General features: G+C 41.5%; 1 protein-coding gene across 4 annotated transcripts in view; it reads right to left on the minus strand.

Annotated features, from left to right (window-relative positions):
* ctnnd2b (catenin (cadherin-associated protein), delta 2b) overlaps window positions 1-23,821 on the minus strand; it is a 44,119-nt gene extending 20,298 nt beyond the window's left edge. For 3 of the 4 annotated variants that reach the window (XM_076162311.1, XM_076162310.1, XM_076162309.1), the window contains exons 1-10: window positions 23,690-23,821; window positions 15,420-15,532; window positions 8,801-8,835; window positions 7,494-7,604; window positions 7,043-7,194; window positions 6,683-6,856; window positions 5,811-5,959; window positions 4,838-5,079; window positions 3,375-3,506; window positions 1,504-1,819 (exon numbers count right to left, since the gene is read on the minus strand). In XM_076162311.1, the coding sequence (XP_076018426.1) occupies window positions 1,504-1,819; window positions 3,375-3,506; window positions 4,838-5,079; window positions 5,811-5,959; window positions 6,683-6,856; window positions 7,043-7,194; window positions 7,494-7,604; window positions 8,801-8,835; window positions 15,420-15,532; window positions 23,690-23,821 (1,556 nt within the window). The remainder of the gene's footprint in view (window positions 1-1,503; window positions 1,820-3,374; window positions 3,507-4,837; window positions 5,080-5,810; window positions 5,960-6,682; window positions 6,857-7,042; window positions 7,195-7,493; window positions 7,605-8,800; window positions 8,836-15,419; window positions 15,533-23,689) is intronic. The other variant, XM_076162312.1, reaches the window with a different exon arrangement.
* Window positions 23,822-24,276: the final 455 nt, after the last annotated feature.

Here is a 24,276-nt window from a genome sequence, read left to right on the forward strand (position 1 = left end):
GCTAACTCTTTTATCCACGTACCGAGAATAGGCCCCAGGGATGATGGCTTTGGCCCCAAATTGCCCCATTGACATACTAGATATTGCTCCAGGATGATGTAATCTGTGCAACATCAGTCACACATCAACTGTGTACATACGTGTATGTATGGTTAGAATTGAGAATCATCCAGGCCGAACACTCAAACACAGACATGGCGTGAAGAGGTCTCATTCACACTGACATCGACTGTGTATGTAGTGAAGGTGAAGCAAACTGCCATGCATCACAGGTCAGTCCATTGTAAAGCCAAGTGCAGATGGTTGAGGCTACGCAACACTGATGCAGATTGAAAAGTGAAACAGAGACCAAACGCTGAGACGATGGGTGGAGGAAGGAGCAAAGACAACAGTGGGAGATTCGTATACAATCCACAACTCTCCTCTCAAAACTACAATTCCACACAAAGAGACACCCTCATTGGGAATTTAAAATCTCTATAGGTTCTGTCTCACATCTGAACTGAAATGTCACAAAGACTCACACCTCAACTTTAATCAAGATCACATGTACCTTTGACTTTAGTCTGAGGCTAAGAAATGAACATTCGTAACACACTTACTGTTTCAAGTGTGAACACATCCTGATTTCTGAGCTTTAAATGAAAGTCCTATCAATGACTGTACATATTTGTGAAGCCCGGCATCACAACCTCAACTTCTGTTTGAAATCAAAGTTGCAGATAAAGGATATTTTTAGAAATACAATAAAAGCCAATATTTCAGGAGCGCTTCTGCCAATGTGCAGTGAATATAGGTCAGGAATATGATTGACATATGATTCCACCCATTATGTGCCAATATGGGATGAATGTATTTTTAAGGCTTTGGTTCCAACTATTCATAATAACCTTTGTAATACATATTTGTTCATTATTATTTATATATATATATTTATATATTATTGACCAACCTGAAAATAATATTAAATTAAAACCTATAAAATGACCTTACTCTCTCTTGTGGCTCTCACACGTTGGCTCTCACACAACCACACATGTACTCAAAGCTGCTGATGTACAAGCAGACCTCATGCACGTTGCACAAAATCTGTGTCTACCTCCTGCACACAATGTGACTGATTGTTGCTGACACTCAGTGGCAGCAAAGGGTTAAATTTGACCTAGTGGGCGCAGGTAGTAGAACCAGCGCCAAGCAAACTACAGAGGACAGTGACAAATGTGGTGTGATGTCTGTCTCATACTAAAGCCCAGATTCACCCAGCGTCTAACTGCACTGAATCGTCAATTATCCATTGAATTGTTACCAATTATTTGCAGAAGTATTCTCAAGACTCATTTTGTCCATAGAAAAGGCTACCATTGTTTATTTGACCTGTTTTTCATTTGCACTTTGGTGAATCCAAGCCTCAGTAAAAAAGTGGAGGGGGAAGTGGAACATAGTGCTTCATCATCATCATCATCATCATCAAGCCAGATCCTTAACCAAACAGTCGTATCTTACCTTGGATCCTTCTGGATGCTGTCCACTGATGGAGACCGGCCCAAGGCCGCCTCAGGGGGTAGGGCGGGGCCTGACTTGCTGTAAGGTGACTCAGTGGATGGGCAGAACTGCAGAGTGCGGTATGGGTTGGCAAAGTCAGACGCCCCCCCTCCTGTAGCAAAGCTGCCCCTCTGAAAGGTTGTGGTGGCACTCTGGCTTCCCGATCGCTGCAAGGGGCTTGGGTCAACACCAGGGGAAGACGGGGCTAAAGGAAGAGGAGTGTAGGGACAGAGGAGATAGTTGAGGACGTCTTGATACATCTCGTTCACCTCTGGGTCTGATGTGGCCAAGAAGGTTCGGGGTTGGAGAGTGGAGGTCGGGGAAGAAAATGCAACCACACACAGGCAGCAACATGATGATGCACATACAGTCATGTGCACAAAATGAAAGGGAAAGCAACAACACCGTCATCACGGAACAGCACAGGAGAAAATGAAAGGGAGAGGACGAAGCAAAAAAGAGTTATGAGATCAAAAGTTTCCTTCAAATAATTACAACAGTCGTGTTTTTGACTGCAGTAATCAATTAGCAGTCAGCAGATGGGAGAAGATGCAAAATGTGCAAAAAGATTTCACCTCATTAAACAATATGATAAACACTGATACTGGAAAATAAACAAACATCATCAAATGTAAATTAAGGAAAATCAATAAATTATAATATACAATTTAATGAATTAATATAATTAGAAAATGTAACTGATGATCTGACATATACAACCAGCAAGTGCATCAGTCAGTCATTGAAATTCAGCAAAGACAGGAAAGATGACCAAAGAACTTGATTAGACTCCAACAGAACTGATTGTTAATCATAAGTTCTGCAGTGGTGACAGAAGTCAAGTTAGTGTTTTGCTCATAAATTCTTACTTATATTTGAAAAGATATTTGTGACATGATCTCTTTTACTCTGTCCCTTCACTGAATCCTTCCTTCAGGTGGTTTAACTCTGCATAGCACACAATGGGGAGCACCAGATGATTACAACTGGGTCCATTCATTCAGGAACAGGATTCATTATTTGCTTGGGCGATTTATATTTATATTTTGTATTTTATGTTTGTACTCCTGCAGCTTTTACTAGTATCTTCACTTTTTTTTCTCCAATATTTACCGCTGGCATTTCTTACATATTTGCACACTCTTGTAAATGTTTTGTTTTCATCTCACAACTCCAAAGAAGAAGAAGTAGTAATAGTGTTTGATGTTCTTTCATATTTCTCCCAAAGCTGCAGTAAATCAACGCGATTGATTTGCTTAAATTTCAAAGCACCCAAGCTGAGACCTCTGGGATGAATTAAAATGAAGTTTTAGCCTTGAAACTAATTAGTTAACAGGCCGTGACTGAGAGACAAATTGCCATTGAGACTCCGATTGGATTTGCTTACCTGATCATAGATAAGGCAGAATCATGAACAGCATCTTTGGATATAAGAACCCACCATCGTCCACTTTTATGTTACTTTATTCAGGGTATCATGTGACTTCCTCTCACTGATTTTCTAATTTAGAGGGTTTAGTGGAATAATTGAAGGTATTTTTAGGTTTGGAGGATTTGGATCATTTTACTCATTAGTGGCTCATTTTACTTCGAGCAATACTAGTATACTTCTGATTGTCCTCGCTTTCCTGTCCTCGTTCTTCACTGTGAAATGAAATGATCCTGAGCTCGTACAGTCATATCTGTCTTTCACAAATTGCCCTCTTCCTTCTTTTGCTCCGAAGACCTTCTGTCCTAATTTAGGTCACACATCCAAATTTCTTTATCGTTTCTATTCATTCTACTTTACTTCTTACTCAGTTTACCCTCCATGTGATCTGATCTTTGCTCACCTTGCCCTCTTAGGTTGGGTTTAGTGTACACTCTGTCTTCATAAATGGGGTCAATATGATGTTCAGGCGACTGCAGGGGTCGAAGTTCAGCACCCAGGTGACACTGCTGGCTGCTGTAGGAACCTCTGGAACCTGGAAAACACAGGGCAGAGAGGTTAGGTTTATGAGTAGATGAATGGACGGATATAGTATGTATTCCTTTCACAAGTTATGCTGTAATGTGATTCTGTCCCGTTACTCATGTAATGCATTTACCATCTAATAACATTTCTTCACACATCAAATTAATCTTATTTGCCATTGGAAGCTCTGTTTAGTATGTGAAGGAACTGTAAAAAAGCTTTTGTGACTGTAGAGGGTGATTGCTTGTGACATCACAGGGGTTGGTGGCTGTTACCGCTGAAGATGATGTATGAAACTAAACACCTCCACAAACTGTATGCTATTAAAGATCTTATTGGCTTTATTAATTGGCAATCCATGTCAGGCTGAATGAGAAAGGGTTTGGTAGGCAAGTCAGATGGAACAATGAATGGCCAGTGTAGCGCAATAACAAACGGGAAGAAACCTTTCACACACAGCTTAGACTCTTTATCACAGTGTTTGCCTAGAAACAATCTGCCAGTATGCCATGATTGCCTATACGTCTTGAATGGAAAGTTGCTCCACACGATCAATAGACTGAATTTGAAATGTGAGTTTGGTGGAGTAACATTTGGCGTGGCTCTGTGACACAAAATGGAAAAGAGGCTCATCAGTGTTATTAGTTACAGCTGTGCTTCTCCCACTATGACAACTGGTGATGTCTAACACCATGCTTTTAATGTAATTGGTTTTAGATTTTGTCCACTTTTCACCTTTGCAATTCATCAAAAGCTTTTTACATCACATAAACTGTGTCGGTTATTTTTTGTTACAATACCCCTGGATTTGAATATCCTTAAATGTGGGAACATCTATCCAAAGATGAATCACGGCTAATGGAAGAGAAATCAAGTGCTGATTTGGCTCAGGAGCCCATTACTTCCCCTTGATATACTGGCCACAATGTAGATGGGTTTCATTACCATTTTCTTCTTAAAAGCTGATAACAAACTTCACTTGAAAAGTTTGACTCACTTGACATTTTGAGGTAAATCTAAAATGGATTTAGAATAAAGTGTAGGTGTCTTACATGTGCTTATAATGGATTAAGATAAGTACTAAGATAAGTACTTTCCCCTACTGACTCCAAAACTGAAGAATAGGCCTTCCTGAGCAGCACTCTGGTGTAAATTGTATTTTTTACTATATGTACTAAAAGTTTGTTGGATACCCAAATTTGCTAAAGGTTTTACACCCAATCTGTTCCATCTATAATTTAAAGGAATATATAACCACATAAAGAGTAGAGGTAAAGCTATGACATTCCACAAATGCACATATAAAAAATGTAGTAATAATAAAAGTGTCTTGACCTCGACCTGCCAGGCTACCAGGCCTTTGCAGGGTGGCGTTGGCAAACAGCTCGTGGGAAATCTTGTAGCCGTCTGGTCCTACGTGATGCATCATGCGTTTGGTGGGTGACAGGGTGGCGTAGCTGCCAATCACTGAGCTGAGCTGGTGGAGGGGAGACGAGTTGTGGTTTCCACCTGGCGATGCCATGGGGAGAGGGGAGGAGGACCCAGCCACACCTGATGCTACCATGTTGATGGGCGAGGAGGTGCTGCGGGTGGAGAAAAAGAAATAGTTCTAATTGTCTTTGAAGCTATCCCAGTGTCCAACATTAATAGTTTGACAGCAAAGCTATTAAGCCCTCTGTCTACACTAAAGTGAAAGTGAGAGCCTTTGTTTGTTTGTCATGTTAAGCAATAATTTGTACTGCTCTGTTTTGAAGAAATAAGCTGGTGGGTTTTGCCAACATGTTCACCCATTTAGTAATGATTTAATAACCATGTGGGCAAAGAAGCAGTATAAGACATTTCACAACAGGGCGGGATCACCTGTAGCTGCAGTCAGTGAGGTTTTGTTCTGAAATATCAGCACCTGGAAAATTAATTGTTGACTCATTGGAATTTAGCAACTGTTGAAGCAGAGAAAGTGCAATATCATTATTCTTTCAAATTGTTTTCCAAACATAAGTTACCCAAAGATAGGCAGATATTGCAACCGAAGCCTAATCATTACAGAAGAGCGGCAATATATTGATTGGTGTGTCACATTTGTGTTGATTTAAAGCTCGATACAGGCTGATATAGCTTTATGCCCTGATGCAGAACATAAACATATTAGTGGGTGTCATCGAAGAAGATGTTTTCTTGAGATCTGAAGAAAAATACTCAAGTTTGGTCACCCGAGATAACAACGACAATGAAACAATTATCTTGTTGTATGGGAAAAATGACTTTTGTTTTCATGGAGATCCTTTCTCTGCATACACACTGACACTGAACCAACCTGTAGGACTTGGCGAGCCGGCTGGGCGAGGCGTGTTTGGGTGAGGACACCCTCTGCAGGGTTGCGTAGCTGGGCATCTCGGAGGAGGCTGATCCCAGGCGCTGTAGCTTGGTTGGGGATCCCACCACTTGCAGAGGGGAGCTCACACGCTGAAACAGCAGAGTTGTACTTCATTCAAAGCAAATTCATCTGCAATATGTAATCATGTCCCAACAACTGGCAAGCTGAGACACAAGCAAACATAAACAAATCAATAAATGAATAAAGCAACTTACTGGGCAGGACAGCAAATTTGGGCTTGCAAAAACTCTTGAAATGTCTGCAAACCTGTCGAGCTTCTACTTGTTTATAGAAAATCTAGTAATCTATCTAGTATTAGTATTTTGTTCAGTGTAGCTTTTTATATGGCAAATAAAAGAAGAGTTTATTGAGAAGTAAAACCTCAGAGGCTAAATGCAATACTGTTAAAATTGTTTTTGTACTCCATGAGTGCACTGCTCGTCCTCCCCACAGGACAAAGTGCTTGCTGAACTGAAAATCTCATTAGACTAAGATCAAAAATGCATTTTCTTCAGTTGCTACAATTATACCACTGTAAAAGTCTTTGGGTATTCCATGGTACAGCAGAGCTAAAACATGGTTTGGGGCTCTGTGGGCCAAATCACGATCTGGTCTGTCCCCTTCTGTTTGACAAATCGGATACATGTTCACTACATTGGCATTTGAGTACTGATTGTTGGTTAGTTTGTATTCATTGTCTTTGTTGTTTATTAGAGTTTATTTTGAAAGTCAGTTTGGGTGCTAAAAATGTAGATTTGTACCATATATTAATATAATGCTATAGTTACTATGGTAACCAGCAGTATTCATACCTGTGCAGGCAAAGTGGCACAGGGATAATACATGGAGGGTCCAGCAGTTGCAGAGTTGCCCTCAGTGGGCATGTGAAAGGCGCTGCCATGGGCCTGCTGAGCAAACGAGTCTCTTTGTGACTGGGAGGGAGAGTCTGTCCCCGCTAACTGGGCAGCTGCACGGCTGGATGTCACCTAGAGAGGAGGGAATACGGACACGGATGGGAGCGGAGAGAGGAAGAGAAGTTATAGGCCAGGGAGCAAGAGAGAAGGCAAAAGAATGGAGAGGAAGGAGAAGGAAAGAGAAAACGTCCATTTAAATAAATATATAAAGTTCATATTTTTACCTCAGCTTTAGTGTATCGGTGTGTATGTGTGTACCTGATTGTAACTGTGAACAGCTCCTCCAATCTGCCCGCCGCGGGCCGTGATCGCTTCACCAAGTGCAAGGCCTTGGTTACTATGGTAACCAGCAGCTGCATAGGCATCCTGGTTGTTGAGCTGCAAAGCACTTTGGGACAGGAGGCCTTGCCCTGATGGGAAAGACACCTATGTAACCGCTTGCACTGACTCATATAATCATGCTTGTTTATTCTTAATCATCTCAGCACTTCTGAAAAGTTCACTGTGTCTGCAGTATGATGAAGAACACATCTGTTTTAGTCTTGTATAAGCTTGTGAAAACACTTTGAAAATTTGGTTTATGGCTTCATCTTCCTCACTTTCCTCACAACTATCCCTCCTTGGGTTTCTGTCTTCCTAAAGAAAAGTACCAAACAGTTAACTCTTTCTTCTTGGTTTAAAAACCTCTTAGTTTCAACAATGGCCTTACTGTCTCCTGTGTCCTGCGAGTCCAAGATGCCTGATTCTTGGAGTGATCGGATACAGGAATCCACCAGCTCCAAGCCTGTTGTAAGCTCCTCTTCAATGTCCTTCTGGCCATCTACAGCAAACAGTGAAAGAACAACAATTTAGCTATTGGGGAGTGTCTTAGCTAGGGACCATGGCTATTTAGCCATGGTCTAAATAGCCATGGTCATCACTTGACCATGCTCATCACAAAGTCTGCACCTATTTCCGTGTTTTATAAATAATGACAAGGTCGAAAAGTCAGATCTGAGAGGTGAAGGGCTTTTGTGAGGCAGGGTGGCCGAGGTTCAGAGCAAAGCCTTCAATGTGACCCAGTGACCACAACCCTTTGGCCTTACTTGGGCTGGTCAATTTTTGTTGACAGAAGTCGCCAACCTTGCCCTCGTATAATTGTGTGGAACAGGAAGAGAGGGCAGAGATAGAGCCGTGCGTGGCCGGTGTACACACTGTCAAATAAGTTGTCAAGGCCAGAAAGGTACACTGATTTGACTTTGAAATGATCTAAAGTCTCTCACATGTGCTCATTCATGTTGTCATGTAGAGGAAACGTTTCCCATCTGCCACCCAAACATTTAAACTGAATGCTGATAATCTTCTCCTTGTTTTTTACTTCATTTGACACTGTTGACAATTTCGCATGAAGCAGTGCTCAGCAGATTCTCAAGCCATTTCTTCTTCAAAAATGTGAGAAGTACAGACTATGTATTCAGCCTGAGGAGACGGATGCATATACATTTACACTTGGCCCAACTACATCCGGAATTTATCTCATAGAACCTCCTGAAGTGGTTGAGTGATCAGATTGCAATGCTTCTTGGCGGCTATTTACGCTTGGCCTTTTGCTGATTGGATGGCTATGATCTGATTAGACCAAGCCCCATGGGCAAGTGTAAACACCCTCTTTGAGCGCATTGTGTGCATTTGAGCTTTGTATTCACATGAGTTTTTCCCTATGCTGGGTATAATGGGGCCTGATTTGCGAATGCTGTCTGACCCAGATCTGCACGTTATTGTTGGGTGGTCTGCAGTTTTAGTAACAGCCGTTTTATTACTACGGCTTGTGTGTTCGAGTTTGAAAACAGGCACGAGTTTAATTTGAACATTTCACCTCCAGCAGCTGGAATAGCGTGTGAAGAACTGATGCAGAACATTGTAAAGCATGATAGGAGAAATTTAACGTGGCTGCCACACAAGCACAGTCAGCAATAGGGAAGGCTAACAATAGAAGACCTGATAAAATTTATGAGAGACTTTAAGAGGAAATATTACCTTGATTGTTCCAGCGAAATTTCTCATCTGCTGAACTGTAAAGACAAAGAAGAAGAAAAGTTGTTTATTTTCTTGCCCCAGCAGGCTAATTTTATATTATTACTGCACTGCCATCACCACACGCCATAAAGCGACTCCTTTCCTCTCCCAGATGCCTTGTCAAACTCCACCTGGCAGTATATTGTCCATAAAACAGGAATGTGATAGAACCGTGATAGAAATAGTCAGAAATAAAGACTGCAGGTTAAAAATTGTGTGTGACATATTGTAGTGGCCTTTCAGAACTCACCAAATTTATTGAGACCATAATTGACAGAAAGAAAATTCCCCCTTCACATTTCAGAGGTTCAATGGAAAAGAGCAGCCTGATTCCAAACACATATTCAGGGTTTTGGCACGAGACGATCCTATGTGTGACCCAAAACCCTCACTGCTCACTCCCTGCAGACACGGAGCAGCTGTTGTCCAATCATTCCATTGATTACCTCCATTGTGTGTGTGCGTATCTTTGTGTGAGTGTGTGGTATGTGACGGATTGCGAGGGGGACGTGTTACTGGGACCCTCTGCCAACGAAGCCAAGTCCTCATTCATCAAGCATTATTAAACCAAACAATACACCCCCAAATTCATACACAAACACAAACACACACTTGGAACACATACACATACAAATCACAAATGTGTAGCACGTACAAATCCCAGCACAAAGGCTGGGCAGCAGGTTTTCTATCTAGATGAACCCCTTCGTCTGTGGCAGTTACATGCATTTATTGTTTTCTTTCTCTTGCATCCTGTAGCTTTAGAGAATGGCTGACAGGATGTCGCGGCGTATAATTCACCAACAGTATGTTTTTGTATGTAAACTAAATTCAAGCTGAACACAAACCCAAATGTAATCTTACAGGAAAGAGGCAGAAAAGGGGTTTTCGTCAAATAGAAACATTGACTGAGGCTGGAGTGTAAAACAGTCCAGAGAGGTTGAGTTGTCTGTCTCTGCTGGGAGAAATGTAGGAAAAGAGATCAGGCAGGACGGGATAAATCCACCGAAAGGATTTGCACAGATGTACGAGCACATTGGAATTCTCGAGTGTTAGTTTGAGTGTGAATTCATAGATAAATTCCAAGAAAGACAGACTAAGAAAACATCTTCACATGGCATTAATGTGCCGTCTCGTTTATTTGGATTCGTTATCTAGATATTGAGTTCACAGGCTCACAAAACACACTGTGATGAGAATGCTAGCCAATCTATGGTCGGGTCATTACTATAACACACTTTCCTTTAGTCTCCTATCAGATGTCATCAGCAAGGAACAGTTTAAAGGAAATTCTGCACGTCTTTACATGACGCTCAGGTAGGTTGTTTCCAATGGATTAAAGTTGATTGTTAATTAGTGGTGTGATCACAGTGACTCAGCTCTGTGATTTGCTGCATCAATAGGATGTAACAGTATAATGGCTGGACCCATGCAGGACTAATTGACAGTATGGCCAACCCGCCCGCTGCAGGTCATGCCATGGCAGGGCACACCACTTAATCACCACTAATCAAATAAATGCTTTGTGAATATGTGTAGGTGTGTCACTGCCATTAAATGTATTTGTGCAGAGTTTCTTTCTAAACATACCGCAGGTCACAAATTGGATTTATTAATAAGTGTTAATAGGATAACATAAAGGATAAATGTGTTTTATTATTCATGTTTTCACCAAAACAATGCACAAAACCTGCATTTGTAGCTTCCTCATTTTCCAGGCCTGACCACTGGCCCTTTAAATTTTGGGTGGTCAATCAAAGTTGCTAATGTCATATCTCCGGGAAACGAGGCCTGATTTGAGCAAACGAGTTGTCAATCAAAAGCTTTGGGGGATTTCCATATGTAGTATTGGAATTCTGATACATATCAGATGCAATGCACTCCAACAACTCCAGATTGTGTAGTTTTCATTCAAAGATCAATGTTAAAAAAATCAGATATGAGCAATAAATCCGCATTGAGCTCTGTAGTCTGAACATAGAGGTAGAAGGTAGTGGTTCATCCCTCTGTGCCACAGATAATGAAATTGGAACTTCGATCTGATCGCCTATCTCCCATTGAATTGTCATTGTGTAACCGCATCTCAGTCTGGTCTGATGAGATTGCATATTAATCAAATCTTCAGATTCTGATTTTTAAAAGTCAGATGAAATGGCATAGTGTAAGTGTAGCTACATCTGCCTCATAACCAGAGATCAGCTCTGAGTCAGATCAGATAACAGTGAAACAAATCTAATGTGTACATTTTGAATTTGTTTTAAATGACAAGACAAAAAGCACAGCTCCTCTCCACATGGTTTGGGGGCTTCAGCATGTAAAATGGAATCTATTGATGTCCAGGAAGTGGAGCAGAGCTTAATTTTCCTCCCCTCTGCCATCTTGACAGAAACACATGAGAGCTTTTGGAGCGAGTGATTACAGCACAGCGGGATGAGACACTGCACGCCGTGTCTGTTAACCCGTCCACATGTCCCAGACAAATGCCCCGAGAGAGACACACAGGGAGAGAGTAAAGCAGAAGTCTCCTGTGACCCACTAAATTGGTCAAATTGATTTCCTGATTTGCCAATGTATGAGGCAGCCATTTTACAGAGGGCTAGGAATGAGAAGAGTGCAGGAGGACATGTTGGTTCTCCAAATAAACTGTGTGGGCCAATTAAGCTGTGATTGGGTCTCTTTCCTCCTTTTACAGGGACAAAAGCAACAAACTATTTCTAATTCCCTCCTGTTACAAACATTTATGTAATACATCCTGAAGCACTGTTCTATCTGCTTATGTTGGAATCAAAACCATTACTTCCATAGAGGATGAACAAATTTCCCTTGCTGATACAACCGAGCACACTACTTACTTCCAACACTCCTTCTGTGAATTTGTGTCCCTGATATGATGGAGCCATTTTCTCGAAATTCCGATACACGAGTGCCAAAATCCTATTTGGTCCAACTGCCACACCTTTAGTGACATTGTGCTGTGTTTTTCTGTCTGCAGATTGACAAGCCAAAGTTGTGGTCGTCCACTTTACGCTGATGTAATGTCAAATCAATTAGCTGACTTAAGACTTGGCCTGAAACACCCCGCAAAGAGAAACAAACATACACATTTTTATAAAAACAAAGAGAGAGAGAAAAAAAAATAGACACACACACACACCCTCACACACACTGCTGCCAGGTCCCTTTTTCAGCATCTATCAACCAGCCAAGCCATTTCACTGGATGGCAGACTTCCAGATCTAAATTTAGGAAAACATCAGTTTGGAGCCAAAATGGCTGGTAATCAATTCTGAGTCCCTTTGTGCTGCTGGGACTGATGGCACAGGTGCAGTTCGCTGTGAACCTGCTATGTCTGCATTTAGAGCCATACTAGGTCACAGACATTGTTTTTTGGTAAGCTGTAGAATTCTGTAGATTTTTGTAGTCATCTTGCCAGGTCTGTAGGCCTTTCAATGGACCGCTATGGATCCATGTTGCTGTATCTAGAGATCTTTAGAAAACTAAGTGTTGTTTTCCTGAGATAATGAAGATTAAGGAAATTATTCTTTTCATAAATATAGGCAGATATTGTAGCCACAAACAAATGATTGCTCAAGTCATTATCCTTTTGCAATGACTCTGATTTGTAGTCTTGAGGTTTCTAGAAATGTATCCTGTTATCTAAGTTTCCAGAGAGGTTGAGAGAATGATTTTGTGCCAGAAAAAGCTTTGTTGGTTGAATTGCCTGCGTTAAAGTGGTTTAACAAAATGTCACTATTTTCACGTCATTTGCTTGAACTCTATCACTGATTTAATTTATTGTAAGTTGTAGCATTCTGGAGATTTACTAAACACAGTGATAGGCCTTTGAATGGACCCTTAAACCTTTACTAAAAGCTCCTCTATATGAGGTTATAGCCCTTCATATAGGTATGTTCTTAAAAACAGTAAATGTCAACATGTGGGAATGGAAATCTGTAATTAGAATGCAGACAGGTTTGCCTCACAGATAAGCCTACATAACAGACAACTGAATGAATGTATGATGATTGTCAACAGATCAGGGAGTAAAGACAGGCTTTAACAGTGATGTCTCACCTACTGAGAGCCAATCTCAAGCATCCAAATAACAAGGACGTAGTTGATGCAAAGACCCGTGATTGGACCCGTTCATTGAGTCGGTTGCTTTCTCACTGCAAACGAACTGCGAGTGCGATTGCGGTGTTCAAACATGCCCAAATCAAACCGATCTACGCTCCTAGTTTCGGAATTATGGGTTCCAAACGGGTCTGAATACAGCATTAAGCTTCCTTTGTAGTACAACTCACTGCTGATGCACTGTGGTGTGGTCACATGACTCAGAAGCGCTGCAGAGCCTGTGTGTTTTTCGCTGAAGCTGGCAGGCGATCACATCGACAGCTTCTGGGTAATCAGCCCTCTCTGGGCTTGCTAGACTGTTTGCAATTCCTGCCAGACAAATGCTGGTGGTTCTCACTGGGTGCTGCGTTACACTCAATGTTCATGTACATCAGCGGCCACGATTCCGACTTAGGGACAAATGTTGCAAATGTGGCGCCAAAAGAGACAAATAGATACCAAATGCACCAAAACCAACAACTGTGCAGACCTGAGCCTGTTTTTTCATATTGTATGTACAAATTAACCCATTTGGATCTGAAAACTCTCCAGGTTTTAATACAATTGTTCGCAACCAACCGAGGTGTTTTGATGAACGCAACACTGGAAATAAAGAGCAAGGAATGTAGAGTTGCTAAACTACGTAATACTCTGAGGATAACAGAATCCAGGAGAGAGGTGGGGGGAAACAGTATAACATAAGTAGGAGGGGATGGTTACCCTCAGGCAAAAAAACAACAAATTCCTCAACTTGTCAGATGGCTGGCAAAAGACTGCTTGGATCAGCTAGACAACTTTTTTCATTTAATTTCCCTAATGGACAGCAGTTGTGAAATATGTGGAACACCTGTTTCACAAGTCAACGAGAAAATGAAATATTGAGAACAGTAAAAGAATAAATATTGGCTCTGGCTACATGCACATCCATCATTTTGAACAGCTGTAGCAGCCCTAATCGACGGGAGTGACGGTATTTGTGGAGTCAGAAAGTGATGAAGGCGAGGCAGATGACTTGATTGGGACAGATATATCTATCATATGCTGTTCTGTTCCAGACTAGCAGAGGAGCACAAGTTATTGTGGTAGACTCACAATGACTCACCGATATTCACACTCCCGCAATGATTTGTGCGTTTTGAGTTGATAAAGTGGCAGCATTTGCTGTGGCAGACACTGTGACCTGTGCTGACTGATTAAGACTAGAAACAAAAGCAGTGCAAAGGAACTCATTAGCACCTCTGAAAGTCTTTATCCTCCACAACACAACAGGAGTGTATTCTTTTAACTGTCTGCACTCCCACACTCGTGGCCCCACTCAAAGGCCAAAGCAAGAGAAGGATTCACACGAGGGGGTTGAATAAAGAAGGGATTTCTCCAGATGTTGTAAGCGATGAACATCAGCCTGGTAGGAAAAGGAAAACTACCAGGGACGATGGCTACAAGATAAAGGAAACTCACGGTGCAAACACAGAATGGTGGCAGAGCAAACCCTCCACAGTGATAGACAGGACTGCTAGCTTCCAATTTAGCCTAATTGGCCCTGTAAATACACCCCAACAGGAACCTGTCCCACACAGACAAACCTGTCCCACACTGATAAACGGATACACCTGCACAGGTAGTAGCCCAGGGACGTCACAGGTAGCATTTAACTCTTGTTGCTATACAGCTGATTTCCATTATTTCATGCTTCTTAAAATGAACTCCTCAAATCTAAAACAAACTTTTTCAAACATCATCAACACCATCATCTGTACCTGCATGTGTGGTGGTACAGGGTTAGACCGTCTGCTACTCAGTAAATAGAATAAGTAAACAGCCAGTGTGTGTGTGTGTGTGTGACGATGCGGAAGATACTGTATGTTTGTGGAATCCACGTGACTTGCATGTTACTGCCCTCTACACAGACCTATGATGGCACTCAGGAGGTAAAGGCCTGCACTGGTTAATTACAGTAATTAGTCTCAGCTTGATGGAATCCCTGTTCGTTTAAGGGAATCAAAGAGGAAGAACGATGATGAATTGTGTGCATTTATTTATGTGTGTGTGACAGAGAAACGGGGAAAAAGTGTTTTAATCATATCCCATTGTCCCTGAAATGCAGGCTAAGTGCATTGCCATCATTGTGTCAGGAGTTGTCTCATTGATGCTGGTGTGGAGCTTGTAAAATGTTCTCTCTCTGGGTGAGGAGGAGATCAGGCTCGAGTCTGAAACTCAATCAGCAGCAGAACATCATTTGATGGCCTCTAAATGCTGCTACAGTTTAATTCCCTCAACACAAAATGAGCCAAACGATTTCCTTGTGAGGGATCACTGTTTCTTACGGGCCATCAATAGTCTGCTCACAGGAACTCTGTCTTCTGTGTCCTTCTGTAATCGCCACAACATTGTAAAGTAGATATAAACTGACATTGCCCACACAATTTTACAAAGAACAAATGGGTGTGACACACAAACACACACTCACCTGATGCTTGTCATGCTTCCAGTCTCAGAGCCAAGCTTGCATCTCTCCAGCTGACTGGCAACAATCTGTCGTTCAGCTTCCAGCTCCCTTGTCAAACGTTCAAACTGCAACTCCTGCAGAGAGATTGAGAGGGAGAGACGGACAGATACAAATACACACACACACACACACACACACACACACACACACACACACACACACACACACACACACACACACACAAAGAGAAAGACAGAGAGAGAGGGAGAGAAAGAGAGCACCAATGGTGTCAAAACAATCTGTTTTTTCTGTCATACTAAACATTATTTTGGCTCTGACACATTTTTAATTGACGTCGTCTGCAGTAACAAACAGACATCATGAATCCAACTGTTCCACACTGCTGCCAGACAGATTATGTCACTAAATAGGATGAAGTAATGAAAGGAGCTTCATAAAACATTCTGTCTCAAACACTGCAGCACTTTGTTTTGGTTTGATGATACACATATTTCTGAACAAAACAGAACAAAAACAAAAGACATGTTTGTTATGTTGTGTATGTGACAATTTTGTAATTTTGTCTGATTCCTTCGTGTCTATGGATCTCTCTTCACACACACACACACCCTGTAAGCACTGAACACTTACCCATACCAATCTGCAGGAACTATTGCAGTGTCATTGAATAAAAGCTTTTTAAAGAAGACTTCTCTCCTCTAACCTTGATTTTTGATGGGAATCGTTAATATTGGTGTTACCCAGCAATTATGCAATGCTGTAGTCAGGTTATACTGCAAAATGTTTTGTATTGTCTGGTGCCTTGTCATAAGTCCTTCCTTTTGTTTGCCAAGCTGCTGGACAAGAAATTATTGATCCAAGATGACACTCCATCCTTACTTTGTAGAAGAGCCACATGCTCTTAATGATACATGCCATCGTGTTTTGAACCTGACATCGTTCGTAATCCGATGAATTTGTGTTCGAGTCCGACCCAGCCTCGATAATACAGAGCAAAGAGTTTTGAATCTGGATCTTACGGTATCACTAACAGAGCCAAACCCAACTAATAGGCAAGAGGAGAAACCACAACATTCTCACAACAGTGCCTGTTTCAAGACTATCCACTCGCTAGAATGGATAGCTTGAAACAGTATGATTGAGAATACACACACACACACACACACACACACACACACACACACACACACACACACACACACACACACACACACACACACTCCATGACTCTCCCAATGCTATCCCTCTGGAATATTAGAAAGAGGTTTAAGGTTTTGTTTGCTGCATGAACTCTCAGACCAAACTGATTGTTAACCCTCTCAGTAAAGGAGGAGTTGCCCTGTCTAACATCATTCTGACAGGAACCTCACTAATGAAAATAAGTGGGGAGGTTGTGTGGACAGAACCTGCAAAGATGTGCTAACGGTCACCTTTTTACCTCTCCATAATAAAGATGTCAGTTCCCCCTCCACTCATCTCCTGCTGTGTCAAGAGACACACATTTAGGACACCTCTGCAGATTTACCCAAGGTTTAAAGAGTCCCTGAGAGACTCTGGTATTGTGAAAAGTGATCTCATCAAATTATTTTGATGAGACTAAGAACAGTCATGTCATTATCTCTCTCTGTCTGTTGTTCCCCTTTTCTAACAGATACATGCACACACACCTACCCTATCTGCTTGTTCACCCTGGTGAGATCCCTACATGACACTGAATGGATGCGTTGTAAACTCCAGGTCACATTCCAGAGTACTTCTCCACTGGTTCTTTACGTGTCCAAGTAAAGTTTGATTAATATGGATGATATCATCACAGACAAACCATTCCGTGAGGCTTCAGCCTCAACATTCTTAAGTGAGAACCTCATGGCTCTGGGCCTTGGGCACCCTTGGGTTATCTGAGGACGTCGCTCCAGCAATTCAGATTTTAAGGCCCTACTTTCTGATGATGATGATGATGTGAGAGTTGATGTCATTTAGCTCTGAATTAGTAGACAAATGTATGGTTTGATAGTTTCATACATACATACATACAACAACAGGAAGGACTTATCAGGAGTCACCAGACAGTACAGAACGTTTTGCAGTATAACCTGACTACAGCATTGGATGATTGCTGGGCAACACCAATATTAACGATTCCCATCAAAGAATCAAGGCTAGAGGAGAGAAGTCTTCTTTTTTTCCCCAACAGCCAACATAAAAACCTCTTTACTAGCTACTTGACTACCTGTTTCATTAACTAACTTAGAACAAGCAGAGAGGCGTAAAGATAAAAAACCCAGCTGTAATATTTAATTGAAAGCACAGAATTGCTGTCAGGCGTTTATGTGGCCAGCTATGTTTACCAGGCATTGCTTACCATGGGTCCTTCATCCATAACACGTGTGTGTATGATTGAGTGATTTATATCAAAAAGCTATTCAACATTATCCTCCGACTGCTGCATTTATTATTAACTATTATGGGGGGCAAACTTAGTCGTTTGACGTGGAAGTAATAGGGAACAGGTCCATGCCATTGTTTCCCATATGCTGGCTGACCAACCATGACGATCTGCGATCTTACAACTGGAATATAAACTTTTTCAAAAAGCATAGACTCATCTTAACTCAACACTTTATATTCTCAAGTGTTATCCTGACACCAACTGGTGGTCCTCTTCTTCATCACCGTTTGATGAACACATAAACAAACACACACAAAGCAACTTGCAACTGATAAAGGAAAAGATGAAAACTTCCGCTGAGAGGCCTAATGAGCTGACTGACTGACTGCAGCACCGTGAGAATTCAGTTATGAGACTTTGTGAAAACAATCAAACAAAGCGACGACTCCCCCATTCCCCTCAAGCTGCACTCGCTTTTCCCTCCAATTCAAGACTGACAGACTAACACCTGTTACTGCACCATGGAAAGGAAAGACAGAAACTCTGATAGAATGAGATTTGAGAGAGGGAGAGGGAGAGGGAGAGAGAGAGCAAGAGAGAGAGAAAGAGAGAGAGAGAGGGAGAGAGAGAGAGGGGGAACACATACCTTCACATGGACCATAGTCACAGAGACACAAAAACACTGCTGAGTGTATCCCGCTTTTCTCTCCTGCCCTCTGGTCAAACAGCGACTACAACACACTCTCCCTCTCTCTGTCTCTCCTCCTCACACTCATCTGTCCTAGGTTGAGGTGCAACAGGCAGAGCAGAGCGAGATAGAGCGAGAGAGAGAGAAAGAGAGAGAGAGAGAAAGACTACAAGTGTCACTTGAGCTCACTGCCAGCCTCTTTCTCTCTGTCTATGTCTCTCTCTCCTCGGGGGCCATGAAACAGACACACACACACATACACACGCTCAATGTTCATTGAGGCACAAAGGTCCCCATGGCAACGGAGCTTTTCAAAGCCCTGTGGCATTATTTATGCAGCGTTGCATCACAATGGGCCCTCCCACCGGTCGACCCTGCCAAAACTCTGCTGCTCTCCAGTCTCTCTCTCTCTCTCCCCCTCTCTCTCTCTCTCTCTCTCTCTTTCTTTGACCAGACCATCTGACCCCCACCCTTCTCCCCCTTTCTCCCCCTTTCTCCCCTCAACCACCGACCACTGAAAGCAAGTAGGAGGGATTTCGGAGGAAGAGTAAGGCTGAGGGATAGGAGGAGGGGGGGCAGGGAATACTATAACACGGGATGGACACACACACACACACAAAATCATATATGTTTCACCCATGCACATTAATACGCGCACAAACTGAGGCGTTCAGCACGACACATCCACAAGTGCTCACACACTGCATGTTCAAACTCTATTAAATGTTAAATTCTACGGGCTGCCATGTAAGCAGTCACTTTGGTTGACTGAGCACACATCTTACTCCAGACTGAAAACATGTGGAACTCAAAGGTTCTTATTTTACCATTAAGGTATCAAAAAATGTAATATCCACATGTTCATATGCACAGGGATCCATTATTATTTATCATATGTAGTTTCATAATTTTGTATGTACATTTAAGCTCTGCACAAATAACGACGGCCTATTAGAACTTGGAATTAGTCATGCATCGCAGGCATAATATTCCTTTGATTGAGATCCATAATAATTGAAGATACATCAAAATTGTATATCACAGTTGACGATAACAAAAAATAATTCTAATACTAAAATACAGAACCACCTTGGCGAAAATAATAAAGTTCAGGTCAAGTTCAAGCCTCTAACCTTGAGTCTTATAGTTTGCTGTATCAAACCGAGTAACTGCTGTGATGTGACAGAGATCAGCATTTCTAGCTCTAGAGCCCTCAAAAGCTTTTACATAAGCTCATATAGCATGCTGAATAGTTCCCCCAACAAACAATAACTGGATTTTAGGTGTAAAATCCTTAGGGTCACCCTTTAAATGTCCCAAAAATAATCAGTCCTATTGCTGGAGGAGCTCTGCTGTGCTGTTCTATGGCTGTAAGGGTTGCAGTACCTGAAATAAACCAATAAACCCATGATCTCTTACCCACATACAAGATGGATCCATGATTTCAAAGCAGGTGCAGGTTCCTTCTCAATCACCAAAAAGCCCTGAGGAAATTCCTTTAATTCTCTCTGTAATCCACCTTTGCCTCTATGTTTCTGTTCTCCTCCTTCGCTCTCGCTCTCCACTTGCTCTGTCTTTGTATGAGACCAACTAAACCAATCTCAGCCTCTGTCTACATATATGAGGCATATGCAAAGCTCGGGCCTCCGGTCATTTCTTTATTCAAATGTGAGTTAGCTCAGCTTACAGGCTGTTTGCCTGCAGGCTGACTGACCACAAACTAAGTCACACAGATACTGTAGCTGAGCATTTGGATAAAACCACAAGCATTCAACTTTTATTTTTTGTCTTTAATGTCACTGTATTGCTTTTTTCCCAGACAAAAATTATTAAAAGCAAAACAAAGAGAAGGACTGGACTGACAGCTTATCATGTGACGAACAAAATATAAAACTTGAATTGACGAGAACCAAGATGAACTCCCCTCTAGAATGAAGGAAAAAGCATTTGTAGAAGCAGCAACCATCTGTGTTTACTGATGATGGTTTTCAAATGGATGTCCCTGTGGTGACATCGATCAGAGAAGAATGCCAGCTTTGATTACAGTGCAGTCTGAGGGCTTGAAGCTCACAGGGATTCAGTAGTGCTTTTCGCCACAGAAATGTATCCGTGTTATTGTTATAACTTTAATAATAGTATGGACTGTAGATAATTAAATCCCTAAATTCCTTGCAACCATTTAAGTATAGATTCTATGTCAAAAATAAGAGCATGGAAAGACGTAATATGTCCTCAATCTAAAAGGCAGCATCAGCCTTTCATTACTATGTGTGTGTGCCTGTAATAGAAATCTGACAAGCAATTAAGTGAAAAGGACAACAATTAACTATATCTTAACAAGCAGTTTCTACAATCAACTGCTTGTCAACTAACTCCATTAGTAAAGATTCACTTCCAAGCCAGACCAATTAATGGAGACAGACGAAAGAGAAAGCGAGTTAGGAGCTCCAAACAGCCTGGACTCTGACAGGACCATTAAAGCAATTAAGTTAAATAAATGACTGCAGGTTTGTAGTGGGCTGCAGGTAGAGTGAAGTCAGTTTGTGTGGGTCTGTGTGTGTGTGTCTGTGTGGTATTTCGCTGTTCCAAACGGGGACTGTTCAATGAGAAAATGTCACAGTGGCTCTACGGCTCAGACTGCTGCTGTCTGCTGCGCTTACAAGATTATCTCAGAGGTAAAAGGAAGCAAGCTTACAGGGGAAAATGGGATGTAAAGAGAAGGAGATAGAGAGATGGAAAACAGGAAATAAAAGGGGTAAAGGCCAGGAAAGGTTTACCTGAGGGAGGCTGATAGAGGAGCTTCAATGCTCTCCAGATACCATAACTACTTGAAGGCTCCTTCCGAACAAGACACGTTTCTCTGATAGCTGCAGCTGTGCAGGCGTTTGATTTCTCTCTTTAGTGTCAGGTATGCTTCACTGCAGCGTGCACTGAAGTCAAAACTAATGATAATAATAATAATAATAATAATAATGGGAATGTTATGGGGGACTGCAGTATTCAGAGCGCAGTGTGTTTGTTTGCTGCATTTTATTTTCTTCCAAAACATAAAAACATTCAGCAAATACCGAGGTAAAAAATAGAATTTTATTCAAGCTGCAGGGAAATGAAAGCTGGAATGAAAACACCTGCAGGTGTTCAAGGCTCTGGGTGATGACACACTGGGTAAACATCTAAAGGGAGAGGGTTCTCAGCAGTTTTCTCTTCTGTGGCTTTAATCACATGGAGACACCTTGTTGCTTTGTTATTCTTTATCTGTTTATTGCTTGTTGCTGGGGGACTGCCAATCCACATTCCTCCTGAAAGCCTGAAAACTCTTGAAACATTTGATGGATTCATGAAAGAAATAAAGCACAAAATGAAAACTGTATTTAGATATGATAGAAGGTGTCTGTCTGTCTGTCTGTCTATCTGTCTGTCTCAGCAAAAAACAGTTTTGAAGAGCAGAAGTAGAAGAATGATGTATTTATCTTTGTTGTCAAACAAGTGGCAAAATCTGGCTAAGACCTGCTATAGGACAAATTAGTGCCAAGCCTTCCACAGATCACTGAATAATTTTCATCATCTTGTAGCTGAGAGACTTCAAAAGCCATCATACGCCATCTAAAAGATCAGACAGACTGACACAGACAAAATCATGGGGGAATCATGATGAAATCTCATGTCATCGATTCATTACGGTGATCTGATCTGCAGTATGAGACACAGTGAGCAACAAACAATCTACTGCTCCCATGACCAAAGACAGTCTGTGACAAAGATTAGATGACACCATTAAAAATTATTTTTTATTTGACTGCATTATGAATCTCTAAATGGGCATCCAAAATGGATGATAGTTTGCAACTAACACCCATCTTGGCAAGTGGATAAGGATCAGTCAACATTAGATCATAGATCACATGAGACACAACTACATTTGTGCTGTTATTTTGCAAAGGAATGTAGCTTTTTAGGTGGCAAATGAAAACTAAATTTGTTGAACTATTACCAAATTTTGACTAAAGAGGCTGAACTGACATGATCTCTAGAAGACTCTGAAAAAGATGTAGGAAAAAAACACCTCTGCATGGACTCCAAACACCAAAACAAAACGAAAAATCAAACATTTATTTTGGTATTCAATACTTCCAAACTAAATGGAGGATTTCAATGAATTCCTGTAGCTCCTTGGTTGTTGATGACTGGATTGTGAAATCTTGTGAAGATAACTAATGACTAATCGGCGGTACTTTAACTCCTGCAGTCATTCGGTGAATAAGAAGGCATGTTTCATGTTGGAATGCGACTCTCTGAGAGCTGCCACTTCTCACTGCGCTCCACCAATAGTTGATGTGTTGACAGCACAGATGATGAACGATACAAGGACAAAAGCTGTCAGATATGATAAATACGACATTGAATGGTTCATCAGTCCCATGTGGGTAGAAGGAAAAGGCAAGCAAGGATCTCCTAGCTTGAGTCAGAAGAGGCAAAAGCATCTGATTGGCACATACATCTATGAATGCGGCTGCAGACTGTATGTGTTTGCATGCTAGAGTGTGTATGAGTGTGTGTGGTTGTGAAGTCTCTCATGCCGGACCTCATCTTATGCATCACAATGAACAGGAAGCAGACAGATCTGTGTGTGTGTGTGTGTGTGTGTGTGTGTGTGTGTGTGTGTGTGTGTTTGTGTGTGTGTAATGGATCTATTAAAATAATTTTGGTTACTGGTAAAATAAGAACCTCACACTTTATATAACCGTAATAGAGTCCAACTTGCATAACTTGCACGAGGTTTCAGTAACTTCAGCATTAAGTCATTCTAAAACTAAAAACCGGTTCCGGTGGTCTGAATCAGTAAATGTGTTGCTTCTATTGTTGCATTTAATCTGAATGTTGACAATACTAAACAGAGTATGCCTTATTGTTTAAGCATTTTCATATATTTGTAGTTTTGCAGTAGGTCAGAATCCTGTTCCCACCTAAACAAAACGTTCCACTGTTCATTTCTTCCCTTCCCCTTAATGGTTAATGGCAAGCCAAACAAACCAAGCATATGTTTGATGCTGGGAATGCACAAACAAAACAAATTTCATGAAAACACATTGTTTACAAATGAACTCTTTAACAGAAAGGCATTGTTTAGAACAGTATATATTTTCTTCGAGTTACTTTTAATCATTATATTCTACAGTGTGACTGCACTCTCACCTGTTCCTTGACAGAGGCGAGGATGGCGGATGTTGTTTCAGACTCGGAGCCATCTCCGTTTGAGGCGTTGAGGACGGGGCTCAACATGGTGGCAGCACTGGCAGTGTCAGATGCCACCTCAGGCACTGGCATACCTCCTGGAAAACAGAGGAAAACTCATTTAGAGTCATGAACGAGAAACTAACACGTCAAAGGTTGATGGGACTTTAGTGGCTTTTAATTTGTCCTTGGGCGAGTTTAGTTTTCTTACAGGACCAACAAAACTTGCTCTCCTGATTGGTGCAAAAGAAAATCAAAATACAAAGACTTTACCCAGAGATCCTATGACAGCAGAAGAGCCAAATATAAACATGTGTGTGGAAAACCAGTAGAATAGAACACATACAACCACATGCTACCCTTCTATGTGTTTCTCCAAAAGTGTAAACTAACCATATGTTGCCACTCGTTTACTAAATGTGATACTGCCTCCCATACACATAAACATGTGCCTCAGTATGAAATAAAACACCAACACAAAGTCTCTGAACCCTCACTAAACCGACTCTCACACTGCATGTGTCATCCTGTATTTAACCAAGTGTAGG

The sequence above is a fragment of the Genypterus blacodes genome, unplaced genomic scaffold (assembly GCF_046128005.1).
Source record: "Genypterus blacodes isolate CSIRO-AG114 ecotype Tasmania unplaced genomic scaffold, CSIRO-AGI_Gbla_v1 ptg000120l_1, whole genome shotgun sequence".
In the NCBI taxonomy this organism is placed as follows: Eukaryota; Metazoa; Chordata; class Actinopteri; order Ophidiiformes; family Ophidiidae; genus Genypterus; species Genypterus blacodes.